General features: G+C 35.6%; 5 protein-coding genes across 6 annotated transcripts; 2 read left to right on the forward strand and 3 right to left on the reverse strand.

The window, feature by feature from the left end:
• Positions 1-369: 369 nt before the first annotated feature.
• On the reverse strand, positions 370-3,291 carry dgt5 (dim gamma-tubulin 5). The gene is made up of 8 exons (XM_014244472.3): positions 3,043-3,291; positions 2,846-2,978; positions 2,578-2,722; positions 2,260-2,511; positions 1,681-2,204; positions 1,102-1,619; positions 829-1,016; positions 370-723 (listed from the first exon to the last, which is right to left on the reverse strand). Exons 1-8 carry the CDS (start codon positions 3,135-3,137, stop codon positions 464-466), a joined length of 2,115 nt encoding a protein of 704 aa, XP_014099947.1. The 5' UTR covers positions 3,138-3,291; the 3' UTR covers positions 370-463.
• A 271-nt stretch (positions 3,292-3,562) lies between these two features.
• Positions 3,563-6,804, forward strand: l(2)dtl (WD40 domain-containing protein denticleless). The gene is made up of 4 exons (XM_014244367.3): positions 3,563-3,713; positions 4,041-4,687; positions 4,748-5,531; positions 5,594-6,804. Exons 1-4 carry the CDS (start codon positions 3,671-3,673, stop codon positions 6,544-6,546), a joined length of 2,427 nt encoding a protein of 808 aa, XP_014099842.2. The 5' UTR covers positions 3,563-3,670; the 3' UTR covers positions 6,547-6,804.
• Positions 6,805-7,670: 866 nt separating this feature from the next.
• On the reverse strand, positions 7,671-10,730 carry aub (piwi like RNA-mediated gene silencing protein aubergine). The gene has a single exon (XM_014244197.3). The coding sequence runs from the start codon at positions 10,613-10,615 to the stop codon at positions 7,949-7,951; it is 2,667 nt and encodes an 888-aa protein (XP_014099672.2). The 5' UTR covers positions 10,616-10,730; the 3' UTR covers positions 7,671-7,948.
• A 4,691-nt stretch (positions 10,731-15,421) lies between these two features.
• Positions 15,422-19,998, reverse strand: Alg3 (Alg3, alpha-1,3- mannosyltransferase). The gene is made up of 2 exons (XM_014244574.3): positions 19,565-19,998; positions 15,422-16,779 (listed from the first exon to the last, which is right to left on the reverse strand). The coding sequence occupies exons 1-2, from the start codon at positions 19,851-19,853 to the stop codon at positions 15,503-15,505; spliced, it is 1,566 nt and encodes a 521-aa protein (XP_014100049.1). The 5' UTR covers positions 19,854-19,998; the 3' UTR covers positions 15,422-15,502.
• On the forward strand, positions 16,983-18,743 carry LOC106624988 (protein tumorous imaginal discs, mitochondrial). 2 transcript variants are annotated; one of them, XM_014244820.3, is made up of 2 exons: positions 16,983-18,454; positions 18,525-18,743. In XM_014244820.3, exons 1-2 carry the CDS (start codon positions 17,079-17,081, stop codon positions 18,580-18,582), a joined length of 1,434 nt encoding a protein of 477 aa, XP_014100295.1. In that variant the 5' UTR covers positions 16,983-17,078; the 3' UTR covers positions 18,583-18,743. The 2 variants fall into 2 exon arrangements, with proteins under 2 accessions (XP_014100295.1, XP_014100363.1); XM_014244888.3 differs by having other exon boundaries at positions 16,984-18,454; positions 18,530-18,743.

Genomic DNA, 19,998 nt, shown 5'->3' on the forward strand with positions numbered 1-19,998 from the left:
GAGGGCATATGCCTAATCTACTAAATACAAGTCTAATTCAAACATTACCATACACATTCACAAATTTTAATGAATTGAAATATTTTAGTATTAGACCCTCTTCGGCGGGCCGTTAAGTGTATATTTTTCTCAAAAAACCCCATAAGGATCAACACATTGAAAAAATCTCATCGGTTATAATTCGAAAAAATAAGGATAAAGACAGAAATTGATGTGAATGCCGTTTTTCCTCGTATGTCCCTCTTTTCCATCGTACACAACTTCCAAACATTGAAGTTCGTGAAAATAAAGTAGTGAAATAACCAAATTACCAGAACAGAAGATTTAAAAATTTTAATTGTTAGATTGATCACATAAGATGTTAAAATCTTTCTTGGTTTTTTGAAAACTTGTTTATTTGGAACTTAAAATTAAATATTAGCATTAAGAGATTATCGATAAAACATATTCGAACATAAGTATATCATTTTATAGATGCCCCGACGGTTGCCATACGATAATACATCAAGAATTCGGCTTCATAATCCGAATATGTTTGATTATTGTAATTTTTTTCAGTTGGAATATAGTGGCGCAACGGATTTACAAGCATAAAGTCGTATAGTTTTGAGAGTTTATGCAGTGTTCGATTCGTGTTTATGTTAACCACATCGATTTTATCCAGCATTTCCTCGATTTGCTCGCGGTGTTGTTTAATTTTAGGTTTGCAGCTTTGGGCGTCGACTATACGAACAAAAAGAAATAATTTAAAAAATAGCACATACATAGATAATTAAGGAATACATATATGTTATGTCTAAGAGTAATTATTACCACTGTGTTGCTTACCCATAACCAAATCCAAATCCAATTTCAAGTCAAGCGAATGCTGGGCAATTAAACCCGCCCATTTGATACGATTACGTACTTCCTGTAAAGCCCCTGAAGCTGTCAGTAGACTGCCTGGCGCCAATTGCATTGTAGAAGAGAGTTCACGCGATTCCACGATCAATGGATTGGGTGACAGATGGTAAGCGCTGAAATTAACCAGAAGTACAAGGGTTACACATTCATGGGTATATGTATCTAGCACATTTCGATGCACTCTAAATGATATCTTACCATTCTTTCGTTATACAGCTAAGCTTTTCAAATGGGATTTCGGCGAAAGTAGATAACTCGCTTGAGTATGGTGGTAGAACGAAACGGATTTCGTTGTTGTTGCATCCTGTAGCCGCAGGCATAAGTGTGGTATCCGCACATCCCACACTTCGTCTAGATGTTCCAGTATTATTTACAGAGGTTGAGTTAAGTGACATCATAGTGGAGTCGAAGTCTAATTTCGTGCTACAGAACACCATGTCTCCACCACCCATTTCAAAGCTATCACCAATAGTAGATATATTATTGTTAACTTTAAGCTTCGTAGGCAGGAAATTGGATTTCATGCATCCGCTAATAATGGGTGCGCCAGCTGCACCAATTGTAGATATTTGCATATCATCCACCATACGTTTCAGCATATTTTTTGAATAGAGAATCTTTTCTTTGATTTGCCCAAGTTGCAACATTTCATATTGAATTCTATTAATCGATGTATTGATGTCACTATAAACATGTTTAATAGATCCCAGGATAACCTGTTGCAAAATCGAAATCAGATAAAATTATCTGCTTTTAGCAAGTATATTCTTAACATACCTCATGATTTTCCAATTGTCTAGCTCCATAATCAATATCAGCTTTACATTGTTCAATTTGTTGAGCTATGAAATCATTTTGACTCTTTGAGAAATTGCGCAAATTATACTGAACCAGGTAGTCAGATATGGTTTCATTTATATTTTCATTTGTATTGGCGTTAAATAGATTGACCTTTTTTTCTAACTCGTCTACAAAGGGACCATACGCATCGGAGAATCTTTCTTCTAACATAATACGTTCTTTGCGTGCAGACAGGTATTTCACCACTATGCCCAAAAGATCTGCTTTCGTTTGCAAAAGTTTTATGTCAAAAGAAGACAATGGGTCCTTGCTGCCTACTCCACTGAGGGAATGGCTTGTTGAATCCTCAATATTTGATTTATTTATTAATGACATTACATATTGAAGTTGCTCTTCCTTCAAACGCATTATTACATTGAAAAAAATAAAATTAGGCATGCTTGAAAAAGTTGCACGCATTTTTACCCAGAGTACATCCTTTGCTTCCTGAATGGTGGTAGCTTTAAATGATTAAACAAGTTATTTGTACATTCGTTCAATATTTCATTAACTTACGACTGCTTCCCTGATTGATATACAATGTATAAAAATCGTCGAGATCTCGAAGCGCTTGTTTAACTTCGTCCATGGCGATAACTTCACTCGCATTTTTAACTGTCAAACACACCGGCATTGTAGCAATTATTAATTTTTTATTATTTTCTTCCTGTATAATCTGTTTACGCAAAGCCACAGACTTAAAGTTTAAAATATTGATGCGAGATCTTAGAGTTTTCTGCTTATGCTGCAGACTAATGTGTTGGATGTCTAAATAAATAAAGGTGAATTGGTAAATATATTTTCTTCTAAAGTACTTTTTAAATAATAATTTACTTTTTGTTTTTATATTAATAGCCAATGTCTCATATTCCTTTCTGTATTCATCTAAACGCGTTGCTACGTCTTCCTTGTACTTTACAAGATCTTTTACTTTAAGGAAAATTTGCATTTCCTTAGGCAAAAAAATTCGCGCCGAAGCCTATAAGAATGAAATTCGTAAGTAATTTCTGTAATTATAATCGATCGATTACTGGTAAAAACATGTTCCATGATTAAAACAAAATATGAATGTATGTATGGATATACATATTTATCACTTTACCGACACCATATGACTCTTCAGTTGCTCCAAACGCTTGACAAGTATATTTTCGCGTACTTCACAAGCATCTTGCCGAGATCTTACACGCTTAATTAAATTACAAAATAAGTCACGTTGGCGCGATTTATATATCCTGGAAGTATTATACAAATCAGACAAATACACATTTTCTTATTGAGATGTATGACTAAACTTACGATTTTAATGCCTCTTCTGTGGGTATTGCTTCCGGCGGACAACCCAATCTGGCTGCCCACATCTGAAAACATTCTATGTCTATTTCTAGTGGCATTAAAAACTCAGTATTCTACTATGATTAAAAATATATTTTTTTAAATTGCTTCACACTCAAAATTATATTTGAATTATATTAACCATTCACAATTGCATACTTGCAGTTTGCTAACAGGGATGTAATTTTTCTTTCTGGGAATGAACTGTGGTGCTTGTTTTACTAAATTAATTATAAATTTCCCTTTTTAGCTTGTATTAAATACAAATCTGAACACTACAACAAATCTGAAAGTATTTATTTTTCTTCTTTATTTTAATACAACACATATCTAATAATGTGGAACTACTTTAATTTTAATTTAAGGTATAAACTTCGATCATATGGCAGCACTATATACTGCACAAACAAATATTGACAATTGCGCGCATTTTTTACACTACTGACATCGAAATTCCTTGAATGAACTATTTTATTCAAAAAGTTCACTGCACATAAATGAAGGAATTATAAAATTATAAAATTGATATTTAAATGAGACAAGTGCTTAAAAAAACTTAAAAAGAAAATAATAAATATAAAGCGAATAAAAAATGAATAGAATTCAAAAGCTCTTTAATCGCCAGCAAGGCATCGGTAAGTATCGTAAATAAAGTGTAATTGTTGGTGTAAAAAAAAATTGGCGGCTGAAGTGGCGCGACCTGGAACCAAACCACTGAAGATTTAGCGGGAAATCTAGTCTAGATAATTTTGTTGGTGGACTATTAAGTTAAAGTTAGATAACAAAATCACACCTTTGAGCGGATTAAAGTCGGTCATCCAACTAAATTGTGCTGTGAATGCAAAATAACAGACAAGAAAATTTGCAACATACCGCATTGCATACACCTATATATAATAGTGTGCTTGTTTATACTAATATTTTTTGCTTGTTAATACCAATATTGATTGCATTAATTTTAGCAACTGACTATACCTATGACTTTGCCCTGCGTAGACTTTGTGTGACAAAGGAAGACAGCTGGCGCGGAATCTTACCGTCCAATTATAGCTCAGATTATAATCCAGAACCACCTATATTTTCGGCAAAATTTTCTAAATGTAATAATTTTAAACACATATTAGCTATTGCTAATGAAGATGGAAAGATTGCATTACAAGATACTACAAAAAAGAACGAAGAACCAGAAGAACGTTCTCTTAATGCTCCACAGTGCCATTACAATGCCGTTTTTGATTTGGAATGGGCGCCTGGAGAAATGAAATTTGTTTCTGCATCAGGGGATCACACAGCCAGCTTATGGCAAGTAGATGAACAAGGAGAAATTCGGAATATACGATCATTTGTTGGTCATACACGGTCTGTAAAAACAGCGGCGTTTCGCAGATGTGATTCATCTGTCTTTGCAACTGGAGGAAGAGATGGCGCAATTATAATTTGGGATACGCGTGCAAATTTAAATGTGGACTTAACACCACGCGCAGATAACTGCATTTATAGTGGACACGTTGGTGGGCCAGGTACCCCAGTATCTCATAGGAAACGCACACGAACACCAAAAATGACACCTAATGCCACATCAAGTAGTATTACAGGTCTGGCATTTCAGGTTAGTGTTTTATAACATATATACATTTATGTTCACATAAAATTATGTTTAAATATTTAGGACGCAAACACTCTAATATCTTGTGGAGCCGGTGATGGAATTATAAAAGTTTGGGATCTACGACGAAATTATACGGCATATAAAAAAGAACCTCACCCAAAACATAGTCTGCCATATGCTGGTTCCAGCACGTTTAAAGGTTTTACTAATTTGCTTGTTGACGAATCGGGTTCGCGTTTATTTGCTAATTGTATGGATAATACAATTTATTCATATAATCTGTGTTCATATTCGTCGAAACCTCTAGCGGGATATAAAGGCCTACTAAATAGTACTTTCTACATAAAATCTTGCCTTAGTCCAGATGGTAAATATTTGCTAAGTGGAAGTAGTGACGAGAAAGCTTACATATGGAATCTTAATTATCCTGATGAACCATTGGTTGCTTTGTGGGGTCATACTGTCGAAGTAACGTGTGTTGCATGGGGATCTACCCACGACTGTCCTATTGTAACTTGTAGTGATGATGCACGTCATAAAATTTGGCGTATAGGGCCAGAAAATATATCGGATTTCGATAATGTGGAGTTATATCGGGGTCACGCTGAGTATGTTCGACAGTTTGGTCGAAGGTCACATGGGTCAACACATAAATACAACTTGCGTGACCTCGAGAATACTCCACGCTCACTCAAACGTATAATGGAGCAAAATGAACGTACTCCTAGTTCCGTAGAGAAAGTAACAGCAAAACGTTCGTTTCTGGAAATGCTGGGAGGGGTGGCTGGGGAAGATGATTGTGAAGTATATGAACCTAAGCGACCAAAACCTTTGGAATCTAAAGGTAAACAGCTTAGAACTGTCAGAAGTGCGTATTTTTGTATTTATGTTATTTTTATTTTCTAGGTCGCCGCCTATTTAGTCCTTCAACGTCGAACGTGACAAGCTCATTGAGTTTGACATCGCCACAGACCCGTTACATCAATTTGCAACTTATTCCGATACCAGAGGAGCGGTACACTTCTCCCACAAGTTCAACCAAAAGCTGCGCGGCCCATACCCATAGTAATGACAGCAACCAAGAAAATACAGTAGAGTCTGCAATACCATATGTTTCGTTAAAACAAACTTACCCGACCATACAATCGCCACTCAGTGAGCGAGTAGTGACTGAAAACCATAATTCTGACTATACATCACCAACTAACGCGGCAACGTCTAATAATTTAACATCACAACAGCCACCATTATCTTCAGTGATTTTTTCACCTACCTCAAATCTGCCAAATTATGTGCTTAACGGTGAAGCACCACATTTAGGAATAATGTCACCGAAACGCAAACACAAGGAAAAGATTGACTGGTTAACAAAAATACGTAAACAAAAATTGATGTCCTCCCGTAATGCAACACTAACCGAAAAAATTATTGAAGATTGCAATGGATCACAATCTCCGATAGCTTCTACGTCGTCACGATTACAAAATTTGCGAACATCGGAGGTTAGTCCGCGCTTCAATGTTACTCCACGTCGACGTAAGTCGAGTGGAACTCGTGACATACTATCTCATGACTCACCTTCGACGTCTCACCATCAAGTCTCACATCCCCCAAAAACACCGACATCCAGTCGTCGCAACAGTGAGACCACTATTTTGCGATTTTTTAGCGTTCGGACACAACAACAAAGCGACACAACCGAATGTACATCATCAGCTACAACCACTACGGAAATTCTTGGGAACCTGCAACCATTAACTATATCCGCTGCGAGCACCAGTACGATTGGTAGTGTCAATAGAAGTATAGCTTACAATACGTCTACACATACTCAAGCCACCACCATCTGTAATGAATGACCCTTATATTTTTAATTTTTCACTTGCTATTTATGTATTGAGTATGTTTACGGTTGTCCTAATTATTGCATATACGGATGAAAATATTGTGAGTACACCCAAAGGTGGAACCACCGTTATTTACTTTTTAAAAAAGTTATTATAGTATTTAAGACTTATTCATATTAAGTAGTTCTAAGTGTAACCGATAGACTTTTCTAAAGTAAAATAGAAAATTTAAGACATTTATAAAATAAAACAGAGAAATCGAAAAGAGAACCTCAAATTGTTAAATAGTTGAAAATGTTTTTAATCCTTAGAAGTGTTTTTCGCATAAGTACCATAAGTACGTGCCACCTGTTGTTCTATCTTGACAGGCGCATAATAAGTTGCAAGTTCAATGACAGTCGGGTCTCGTAACCCAAACGGATCCGGATATTTATTCGGCCAGGGACTGTTAAACTCGTCATTAATTTTATATACATATAAAGTATGTACATAAAGAAGATTTTCTACATATTTATAATAAAAATTAAATTACGGGACATCACATCATAGAAAATACAGTTGTTTTTCCAATGCGTTATGTGGTAAATGATTAAGACCTTCAGCAACTAGAAATTCTAATTTGTGTTTATTGCTTATTATATACAGCTGATATAAAAATTTTGCATCTTGAACAATTTTATAATTAATTGCTATTGTTAGGTCGTTTTTTTTAATGAAAAGTAAGAGCTAAGATAGTTAAAGGGACATACTTCTGGAGAGAGTAACGGCCATCGCCAAAATCTTTTATGCTTTCAATATTTTACGAAAGTTATGATATACATAAAAAAAAAAATATATATATATATATTTATAATCGCAGTGATCACATCTTTATGAATATAACATTGGCATGTCCCTGTCCCTTATTATTATTATGTGGGGTAGAACCTTGAATAAAATACGATATTATATAAATATATATATTCTTCTTTGAGATATTTAAATATTCATTTAGATACACACAATATTTTGGTATTATTTCCAATACCAAACAATTTCTGTGAATGCATAAAAAAACTAGTTGTAGCTTTCAAACTTGAAAGAAAAAATCTATTGTTTTTTGACTAGAAACCGTCGAATATAAAGAAAAAGGTAACTCCACAGTAAAAAAATAATCCACTTTTTATTAACATTAATAATAATAATAAACATCAATATAAGTACTTTTAGTTCCAAAAGTACAAAAAAAAAGTTTTAAATGTACATATTCGGAATACATAAAAAATAATGCATTTCAAAAATAAAAATGATATAGGTATTAATATATATTCATAAAATGTATGCAAATGAAGTGTTGGGATTAAACGTATGTATATAAAAAGTTGTCAATCAAACATTATTCAATTAGATAAAATAAAAAAAAAATATAAATTTTTCATAAAAAATAGAGTTGCTTTTCCAATGCGTTGTGCGGTAAACGATTAAGGCTCTCAGCTACTAGGAATGCTAGTTTGTGCGCATATTGGCATACTGCAGGTACGCGACAAGTTCCGCTCCAATTATAATAAAGGTGTGTCATTTTGTACGTTAACATTTGTATTTTGTCGGCATCGAGACCCATAGTGTCATAAATGACATTATAACTCGTAGGCGACACCGTACCTTGACGCACAGACTGCGAAACTAAAAAGAAATCATATCGTTCAGGTAAAGTAATGACATCGTCAACCACGGTTCCTGGAGGTGGATTTCTGCCAGTAATAAAATAACGTGTATTTATGCGTTTTGAAACCACTATAAAAGCCATGGGACAAGGTGTCGGCTCTCCAGCATTTTTGTAAATCTCATCTAATTTATCTTTTAAAAACTTAACTTCAGTGTTAAACACCTGGGGCAATTGTCCATCACCCACTCCATCACGATAAAACAGGATTCTTTTTGGCAACATGCCGTGTTCAAGTCGATATGCTTTTAGAGCATACGTCATTTTCATGGATATATCATTCGAAAGCTCTTGTCCTTTCATATGTTGTGAAACTGTGGAGAAATAATGGGGTTTTGACTTCAAATCCATTGTTGCAACCAAAGCTCCATATGATTTATTTTTTTCTTTGCCTGAATGGCAGACATCAAAACCAACTGTCATTAAACCACTTATTGGAATTTCTGTCATCCAAGGTGCCCCCATAAGCTTGGCATTCATTTGTATTACCACTTTAGTTGCGATAGACATTAACCCAGAAGCTCTGTCACCTCGAGGAGCAATAGTTCGAAGAGTTACAACCTGAGACGGTACTGGACGATCAATGCAACATTTTTTTTTTATACAGCTATATTTTTCTTCATTGGCAGCCGGCAATACTACCATTAACATTTGAGGATCACCGGCTACAGATGTATTAATGGCCTGTGAATAAGTGCCATTACGATCGTCTAATATTTGTTGGTACATGGGTTCAGCAATTCGCATCTTCATACCATTGGCTGCTCTTATGCACATTTGTACGAAATTTTGAATTTCCCTTAAATTTCTTTTAAGGGCTATCACGCACCATCTTGTTATATATATATTCTTGTACATTGATTTATTGCGAAGTTCTTTTGTCCAATCAGCAGTACTATTACAATCATATCGTTCATTGTTACCAAAGGCTATTCGACACTGCGGCAAAATACGCCCTGGAACTTCGACGAGATTTCTATCTAATTGCATACTCCAAGAATTTAGAACTCCAACACTCTCAGGTGTCTCATTCAAACGCTTGTTGAATATTCTCAAACGTTCAATACGTCTATCAGGCGCCAAACGAGTAAATTCACTCATTGCTCTCATTAAACTAAAATTACTTCTCATGGCGTTAGTGAGTCCAGTTGAGCGTGCCAACTCTGGAATCAACATTATAAACTCATTTTGACCAGCCCGTATATTACGTTCTGTTGGTCGAGATACCAATAGAGGTTGTTTTGCGTCTTTTATATGAAGATTATAACGCTTTTTGTAATATTCCATATAGGAAATATCACCATCTTTTGTTTTGAATTTAGACATTGGAGAAGACTCAAAGTCGACGTCATCCACTCGATATGTTTTATTATTGTAATCTGTAAGGACAATAGCACCGATAACTTCATGTTTAAATGAGTTAAGTGGATCCGATTTATTGTGGCATTCTTGTAAAGTCTTATACACAGAATCAGTGCGCATTACTTTATGCGCTATTTCCGCACATAACAAGATATCTTGCTCGTGTTGACGTATGGAAGTCTGATAACCAGGCCATAATTCAAGACAATAGGCATTAAGAGAATGTTTTGCTTTTGGATCGAAGAAGCTACGTCCAACGAGTTGTAATTTAAGACCCTCCATAGCGCGACGTAAAATAAGGTTTAATACTTGAAGTTGTTGTGCATCGGTAACTTCCAACTGCCCAACGTATTTCATTTTTATTTGAATGGTTTCACCTTCTCGGTTCTTCGTTAAAAGTTCTAATTGCTGTTTCTCTAGGTATTTTGTACAAAATAAAACAGTTCCATCAAAAATATATCCTTCAAATATTTCTTTATGATGTGCTAAATAAGCACGTCTTACGCGCACCATGTCAACGTCTGGCGCAAAGTCAACGCGATATTGATGTATAGACCACTTTGGTTTCTTCAAAATACGATAATAGTTTGTCTGAATAACCACCTTTCTCCCAGTTTGACCTGTTTTCGTAACACAAGTGGGAGGACGAGAAGTTACAACTTCAGTTATTATACGCTTTCCCCGCACTGCTCCCCGAGAATCCTCTCTAACAATAGGCGCATCTCCTATTGCCATTTCTCGGTGTGCAGTGGCTCTTCCTTGCATAACTGGTGCAGGTGCGCGCTGCTGCATGGGCGCAGTACTGCAACTTTGCTGTTGCAAACCTGAACCACGAGCGACTCCTGAATTTGGCTGACCCCATGCAGATGTTGATGGAGCTTGAGTAAACCTCCTTGAAGGCCTAGGTGCATCGGCATTTTGCTCACCCCGTGTGTTCCGGTTTTCAACTCGAGGTTGCTGAGGATTTGTCGCTCGCCCTCGACCTCTGGAGCGACCAGCACCTGATAATTTTTCCATCCTTCAAAACGTGCTTCCAAACTATGGATACAATATGTAAAATAAGAAACAAGCAACAAGCAACAACGTATAGCCGTTATTAAATAAATGCACGCCAACCGAGTTCGACATTCACGTTAGAGTTGCCACACTTTAGGGCATTATATGAGATTTGCAAAAACTTTTACATAGAAACATTGTAATTTATAAAAGTCGCCTGTGTGTCATAAAAGTTTGTCCTATATGGTGCTATGTGCTTACAATTGCTCATATATAAAACGCTACTCTAATAAATTTATATGAGAGATACTATTACATCATCAATATGTTTCTCGTACATGTTTACACATAGCCAATGAAGAATCTAAAATTATTATGTATGTCGGTATGGTGAAAGGATTGCATACCAAAGTGTGTCGGATATAGCTACTTTAAGAAAAAAGTTGTCGGATGTATAATAAGTAACTCCAAACATTTTATAATAAATACTATAACATTTTAAATAGAAAACAAGATAATAAATATATTAATAAGTACCTTATTTTAATTCACAAAAAGAAATCCATACAACGTATATATAATATTTATACTTCAATAAATTAAGTAACCACAGAATGCACACTTAATAATTAAATAGCATTAGTTTGGCAGCCCCATAATTGCCCCATGGCATCAGACCTTTGTCAATAGATCCAAAACCAAGTACAGTTGAGTTTTATAGTAAACAGTTATACATTAAGGGTTATCGATGCTTTTGTTGCTCATTATTATTATCGGAAAAATTTCTTCTGGTGTTCGTCATTGCATTCACATGGCGCCTCGTGTTGCCGAACTTTCTGCGAACGCATCCGAAATGTTTTAGAAAAGGCGGAATAGGGATACAAAAACTTGCTAAACAAAAAGATTTTTGTACCGCGTATATAAGCGAAGAAAAATTTGGGGATAGGATAAGAAACTGAATGTAGAAAATGTATAGTACAAACAGTCACCGACGCAAAACCGTGGACCGAATCAGCTGATACGACCTATCTTATGAAAGCGAAATGTAAATGAACAGTCACCATCGCTTCTACCGTCCGCTTCAACAGACCCATAGCAAGTATCAGGGATAATGGCAAGGATGATAATGGAATGCCCAACTCTTTCCAGTGTGAGAGCGCCTCAAAACATTATATAAATCTACTTAGTGCCGTTTCACACAGGGATTCAAAAGAGTCTCATACCAGTTTATTGTGGGCGAGGGGACGACGAGGAAAGACGAAGGGACCGTGCCACTCGTGTTCGGGTGGCACGCTTTGTGTTCTTGTTCGTAACAGCTCGCTGCTACCCTTTTCAGCATTCCTTTTCACTTTCAAATTCTTTGAATGGTTGCAAGAGCGCTCGGTTTCAAATGAATTCGATCGCAAATTTGAGTTCTGTTATCTATTTTTGTATGTAATATGCAAATACGTATGCATAGAATAATAGAAATATTATGACAAATTGTAAATAAGGAGAAAATTAAGATATAGATTATGGAGTAAAGAAATTATGAGTTTTTAATACTTAAAGATTAGGAAATTCCTATTATAAATTTGGCCTTGAAAATATTAGTTGCGGATATTCAATACAATCTTGTGGATTAGGGAATTCCCGTCTTTAGTATTTCTTTGAAACTATTTAGCGGGTAGGTACTTGTATTATGCATATTGTTCTACCATATTCATGGTAATTCATTGCAAGCAAAATGTGTGACCATCATCTCAACATACAAATGAAAAAGGCAGCACGCAGTGTTGCGCGGTGTTGCGCAGTCGAACTGCACAAATATTTACGAAAATTTTGTGAAAAGGAATGCAGAAAAACTAGACTCGAGTTGCTGGACTCTTTTTGACCGTGTGAATGTCCAAAGCGACACCAAAAGAAAATTTGAAAAAACTCAGACTCTTTTGAATCCCTGTCTGAAACGGCACTTAGACGGCTTTTACTTTGGGACTCTTTTGACCCTCATTTTTTTCAAATTCTCTTTTGGTGTCGCTCTGTACATTCACACGGGCAAAAAGAGTCCAGCAACTCGAGTCTAGTTTTTCTGCATTCCTTTTCACAAAATTTTCGTAAATATTTGTGCGGTTCGACTGCGCAACACTTAGAGCGTGTTGCATTTTATTTGTATGTTGAGATGTTGGTCACACATTTTGCTGCAATGAATTACCATGAATATGGTAGAACAATGTGCATAATACAAGTACCTACCCGCTAAATAGTTTCAAAGAAATACTAAAGACGGGAATTCCCTAATCCACAAGAATGTATTGAATATCCGCTACTAATATTTTCAAGGCCAAATTTATAACAGGAATTTCCGAATATTTAAGTATTAAAAATTTATAATATCTTTACTCCGTATTAAAAATTCATAATTTCTTTACTCCATAATCTTAATTTTCTCCTTATTTACAATTTTTCAAAATATTTCTATTATTCTATGCATACATATTTGCATATTACATACAAAAAATAGATAACAGAATTCAAATTTGTGAACGAATTCATTTGAAACCGAGCGCTCTTGCAACCATTCAAAGAATTTGAAAGTGAAAAGGAATGCTGAAAAGGGTAGCAGCCAGCTATTACGAACAAGAACACAAAGCGTGCCACCCGAACACGAGTGGCACGGTCCCTTCGTCTTTCCTCGTCATCCCTTCGCAAACAATAAACCGGTTTGGGTTACAAAAGAGTCTGTGTGTAAGAGCGATCTTAGTGCCGTTTCAGACAGGGACTCAAAAGAGTCGCATTTTTTTCAAATTTTCTTTTGGTGTCGCTCTGGGCATTCACACGGCCAAAAAGAGTCCAGCAACTCGAGTCTAGTTTTTCTGCATTCCTTTTCACAAAATGTTCGTAAATATTTGTGCGGTTCAACTGCGCAACACTGCGTGCTGCGTATTTCATTTGTATGTTGAGATGATGGTCACACATTTTGCTTGCAATGAATTACCATGAATATGGTAGAACAATATGCATAATACAAGTACCTACCCGCTAAATAGTTTCAAAAAAATACTAAAAACGGGAATTCCCTAATCCACAAGAATGTATTGAATATCCGCTATTAATATTTTCAAGGCCAAATTTATAATAGGAATTTCCTAATCTTTAAGTATTAAAAACTCATAATTTCTTTACTCCATATTAAAAATTCATAATTTCTTTACTCCATAATCTATATCTTAATTTTCTCCTTATTTACAATTTGTCATAATATTTCTATTATTCTATGCATACGTATTTGCATATTACATACAAAAATAGATAACAGAACTCAAATTTGCGATCGAATTCATTTGAAACCGAGCGCTCTTGCAACCATTCAAAGGATTTGAAAGTGAAAAGGAATGCTGAAAAGGGTAGCAGCGAGCTGTTACGAACAAGAACACAAAGCGTGCCACCCGAACACGAGTGGCACGGTCCCTTCGTCTTTCCTCGTCGTCCCCTCGCCCACAATAAACTGGTATGAGACTCTTTTGCGTCCCTGTCTGAAACGGCACTAAGTGATCTTCAACAGAAGCACAAATCTCTCTGTTTACATATTTTTCTGTAGGATTTTAATTTGGCCGTCCCTCTTTTTCCAATTGTTAAACGTCAGACCTACTGAACTCAAGTAACTGTCAAAGTTCAGTAGGTTTTGACGTTTATCAATTGCGCCTTCATTTCCAGTGAGACGAGTTGGGTATCTCTTTATCTCTGGCCATAGATAACATGTCCATAGACAACATGTCCATAGATAACATGACCGTACGGTAGGATAACCGCGAAAATTGGATTTTTTCCGTAGAAACTAGTGAGCTGAGAGTGAGAGAACAATCTTTTGCAACGCAGGGTTGCCAGTCTCGATATTTTGAAATATTCTTAAAATAACTCAAAATCACAGTCGAGTACACTTAGTTATATATAGGAGCTTCTCAGAGTGCGTTCACATGGGGATTATTTTGTCGCTTCTTATCGGCGAATTCTCTTTTACTGTCGCTCTGTGCGTTCACACGAGCGGAAAGAGTCCAGCAACTCGCCCCGAGTCATTCTTTTTCATAAAATTTTCGCAAATGTTTGTGCGGTTCGGCTACGCGACACTTTGAGCAAATAGCATAGTTCATTGCTATGAAAGTGGTAGAACAATATTTAGAATACCCGCTATTTATTAATATTTTCAAAGAAAACCTTTTGACGGGAATTCTCCAATCTTTCGGGAATTATTAAAAAATCGTAAATTTTTTACTACAGAATTGTTTGTATTTACTACGAAACATTCAATTATTAATTACATTTCTTGTTTTAAATAAAATGTATAATTTTATTCGAACTAAATCATTTGCGGTTAAATAAATATTTAAAAGTAACTCCATTTTTTAAACTGCTAAATTTTATTAAAAATTTTAATTATATATTTTTGAGTATGCTAATTTAACCTTATTCACATTTTTTAAAAATATTTCTTTATTCTATGCATATTTGCACACTACATACAAAAAATAGATAACGAAATTCAAATTTTCGATAATATGTGTATATTAATTTGAAAACAAGCGCTATTGCCACCATGAAAAGAGCTTCAAAATGAATGCTGAATTGCGTAGGAGCGAACTGTTACGAACAAAAATACAAAGCGTGCCACCTGAGCACAAGCGGCACAGACCCTTGTTTTCCTCGTCGTTCCCTCGCTAACAAAAAAAAAACGGTTTGGGCGACAAGAGTCCGTGTGGGAACTCAGACTTACGAGCAGCACAAATGTATTTTTCAGACAAACTGTGAAAAAATGCCCGATAAACTTCCGACCTAACAGTAAAATTAAATAGATTTAATTTGAATATAATATACTTCGTTTTATTGTAAACACTTTTTTAATTATACATATTATTTTAATTTAAGTCATTAAATTTATTTAACTTTGCTCTTAGTTTGTTGATCCACAAATGAATTTATTGCTGCACTTTTTCCAGTTGCCTTGAGGAAGTTGCCACCCACACCAAATAATAATACGATGTGACAGATGTGTAATAAGCTACTGGAGAAATCCGTACTTGGATATGTATTCCAGCACAGTTCAATCAAACCGAGTAAGAGAAATCGCAAACCCAAGCTGTAATTTGTTGACCATATGAGGTAGGGCAATGAATGATAATACCAGACGTAGAATTGATAGTGCAACGAACGTGCGCAAAACATCCCAAGAAAGTTACAGAGGAAGAATGGTAATATGGCCAATTGTGCACATTTTTCAAAATGTATCGATACCTTCTGATCTTGGTTTTGAACTGGATGTGGGGACTGGGTAGTTGGTCTAAATCCAGTGCTATTTTGCAGACCTTTCTCAAACGACTTTAGGAATTTTCCTTGGTCAGGTGTTAACTTCTCTTCGTTATCTTTTGCCGCAATTTGTTTGCTTTTTTTACGGTTTTTGTTTTCGTTAATACGATTTTTTTCCAATTCCATATTTTTTAAATCAATTTGAGGTTGTAATTGATCTTGCAGTGCTCGTAGACGCACATAACTCTTAAAATATATGATCGTTGGGTTTGCAAATAAAAAGAGAAGGAATATATGTACCACGATTAATAATGCATGGAAGGCTTTATTTTCGAACAATGAGCGCGTAAGGAACCTATAATTTACTGTCCATTTGTGTTCAAAAACGCGTTCAAAATCGAAGCTTCCTTTTAAATATGCCTCAGGATACGTTAATAGAAATGGCGCCCCTAGAAGTAGTTGTAAACCACCACAAATAGCTAATTGCAGTACAGTCTTTAGGTAACCTAAATTAGCTATGTAAAAAAGCAACAGTGCAGGAGCAAAAAGTAAAATGTTCATCTTTACAGCTACTGCTATACTAAAGCAGATACTGCCAATAGTCCATCTTCGATCAAAAAACAAGTTTAATGCTGCGTATAGAAATAATACCGCTATGGGATCGTTGAAGAGGCGCAGAACATATATAGAGTGTATGCGGTATGATGTGAAGGTACTTATCAATAACACATATGGAGGAACTTTGCGGCTTTTAGTATACAGACGTAGCACAAGCCACAATTGCAAAAGGTATATAAATGCAAATATGTATTGGGCTAAGCGAATATTTTTTCCATAAGAAGTTATATAGTACAATGCCGAATATATGTAGACAAATGCTGCAGGATATACAAGTGGGCCGGTATCACCTACACAAATAGAAAAATAGTTATAATTTTCAGACAGTTTTGATTTTGTACTTAATATGGTATTTTTAATATACTTTCAAAAACTGTTTCAATTGACTTACAAAATTTAAATAATAATTAATATAACAAATTAGTATTGGGCATAAACTAAAAAATTGAATTTTCTTAGGAGTTTGAGGTCACTCTGTGCTGAATATCTCTATTATCATTGTGAATTGCTATCAGCTGTGTATAGCTATTGTGAGTGAAAGAAGCAGAAGTTCAGAGTGAAGCATGGTCGGTGCTGTTACCGCATAGGAATGTCCCTGTCCGAAGGAGTTATTGTTAAAATGTTTTCATCCGCCAAATCTATCAATCTGCGTGCATTTCGCCAGCTCTCAAATCGTGCTAATAGTTATTATTCGGCAGAATGTTTCGGATTGCAACAAATGACACAGCGACGATTCCTTTCTGGTTGGAATGGAGGTGGAAAAGTGTCGCCGAGATTATTGTTGACTACAATACCCGGGCGACAACAGCGGTTTGATATACACATGACAAATGTTTTATCCGCCAAAGACTACTACCAAATATTAGGTGTAGCTAAAAATTCTAGTTCAAAAGACATTAAAAAAGCATATTATCAGCTCGCTAAGAAATATCATCCTGACACAAACAAAAACGATCCAGATGCAGGCAAAAAATTCCAAGAAGTTTCTGAAGCATACGAAGTTCTAAGCGATGACACTAAGAGGCGTGAATACGACACGTATGGTCAGACATCAGAAAGTATGGGACGAAGTGGGGGATTCGGTGGACAGGGTCCGCAAGGTTTTTCACAAAATTGGCAATTTCGATCTACAATTGATCCAGAAGAATTATTTCGTAAAATATTTGGCGAAGCTAACTTTCGAAGTAATAGTTTTGATGATTTCGCCGATTCCAAATTCGGCTTTGGTGCTGCTCAAGAAATTGTTATGGATTTAACATTTGCACAAGCAGCTAGAGGTGTTAACAAAGACGTCAACGTAAATGTTGTTGATACGTGTGCAAAGTGCAATGGATCAAAGTGTGAACCTGGCACAAAACCTGGTCGTTGTCAATATTGTAATGGCACCGGAATGGAAACAATTTCTACCGGACCATTTGTTATGCGTTCCACTTGTCGTTATTGTCAAGGAACACGACAGTACATTAAATACCCATGTACTGAATGTGATGGCAAGGGACAGACGGTGCAACGCAAGAAAGTAACCGTTCCAGTGCCAGCAGGTATAGAGAACGGTCAAACCGTACGGATGCAGGTTGGACGTAAAGAGCTCTTTGTAACTTTCCGCGTAGAAACCAGCAAATATTTCAAACGGGAAGGCGCCGACGTACATACGGACGCCTCTATATCAATATCACAAGCTGTTTTTGGAGGTACCATACGCGTACAAGGTGTATACGAAGACCAATGGATCAACATACCAGCAGGTACTTCGTCACATCACAAAGTGTTTCTTCGTGGAAAGGGCCTAAAACGCGTTAATGCCCATGGCCACGGCGACCATTACATAAATATCAAAATAGAAGTACCTAAAAATCTTACGAAAGAACAGAAAGCTATAATGGAGGCGTATGCGGAACTCGAAACGGACACACCGGGACAAATCAACGGAATTACCAGACAAAAAGATAACACCAAAAAGGCTACGTAATTACACTTTAAACATTTTTTTTGTTCATACAAGTAGTTATTGACCCAAAAATTTTTGTTGTTACAGAACAGAGGACACCCCGAAAACGTTACTATCAAAAATTAAATCGCTCTTTAACAGATAGTCCACATAATATTAGAGATTTACGTGTGTATAAATGGGTAGAAGTAAATGATCGCTTGTATTAGGAACGACACAATTGAATACTTTATTGATTTAATTAGTTTAATGGACGGTGAAAATTGAAATAAAATAAATTACTATTAAAAGCCGTAAAAAATCAAATGAGCAGATGTTTAATTTGAAAACAAATATTCACGGATGATTATGTGCAGATTAAAGAACTTTTTCCATATACGTAATAACAATTTGAATATTAAAATGCGTATCGTATTCACACGTATGCAATAAATAAGCTTTTAACGTTGTTTTATAACCAAGATTCGAAGGTCTTGTCATCATCTGCCAAGTAAATACTTGCAATTCGACAAACTTGGCTAATTTTGGCCGTTACTTTGGATCGAATCAAGGTAGACACAAACCCTGAACTTCAAAGCTACATAACTCGAACGGGCCTGAATGAAAGCTGTCAGTAATCTCCCAAATTACTTTGAGTATTTAACAATTAGTTAGGACAAAATATAAATGTAACTGAAACTTAAACTTGAATACAAGACATAAAAAAAGGTTTGGAGATTATTCTATAAAAGATGCAAACGTTTTTGGAATCAATTGTTAACTACTGGTTTTTAACACATGTACATACATATACATATATCGTCATCTAAAGTTAAAACAACGTACCATCAAAATATTCGAAATTCGAGTTTTTTATTAATTTTATATTACGAATACATATGTATCAAATGCATCTGCTATCAGATATAACCATGATTCAAATTTTGTTTCAATTAGTTGTTTCTATTTTATATCGTTATTTTGCATTTTAGGTGACGATATGGATATTACTACGCACGTATGTACACAATTTTCTTCATAACCCCATTTAATTTGTACCGGCTCGATTTTGTTAATGTGGTATCTGCATACTTAAGTTTAAAAATAGAATACGTATAATATGGCTTTGCAAAAAAAATTCAACTTACCTTTCAGCTGTCTATAATCTAAAGTTCCATTTAGAAACCCCTCACATTCCTGCATATAGGCGATCCAATCTATTTCAGTGTAAGGCACTCTCCAAATCACATTGATGTTTATTATCAGCTCTGCTAACAATATCACAACTGATATCAAAGGCAACGCGGCAGGATCCAAAATTAAATACTTTGCATACTCCAAATTTGCGTACTGCTCGAAAAAACTCTTTATTTTAGAGCGATTGCTTACAGATCTATTGCTACCCGGTGGGTGGTTTTTGAGGTTCAATGGCGGCATTTGTCCCAGCTGAACTACCCTATAAACTTCTCTATCGTTACTGTTTTGAATTGTTGTTTATTTTTTTATCAGGGATTCTGTTCAATCAAATTTCTCCGTCAAACCAGCACAGTGTGACAGTAATAAAGAAATGTTAGCACTGTTT

The sequence above is a fragment of the Bactrocera oleae genome, chromosome 4 (assembly GCF_042242935.1).
Source record: "Bactrocera oleae isolate idBacOlea1 chromosome 4, idBacOlea1, whole genome shotgun sequence".
Classification (NCBI taxonomy): Eukaryota; Metazoa; Arthropoda; class Insecta; order Diptera; family Tephritidae; genus Bactrocera; species Bactrocera oleae.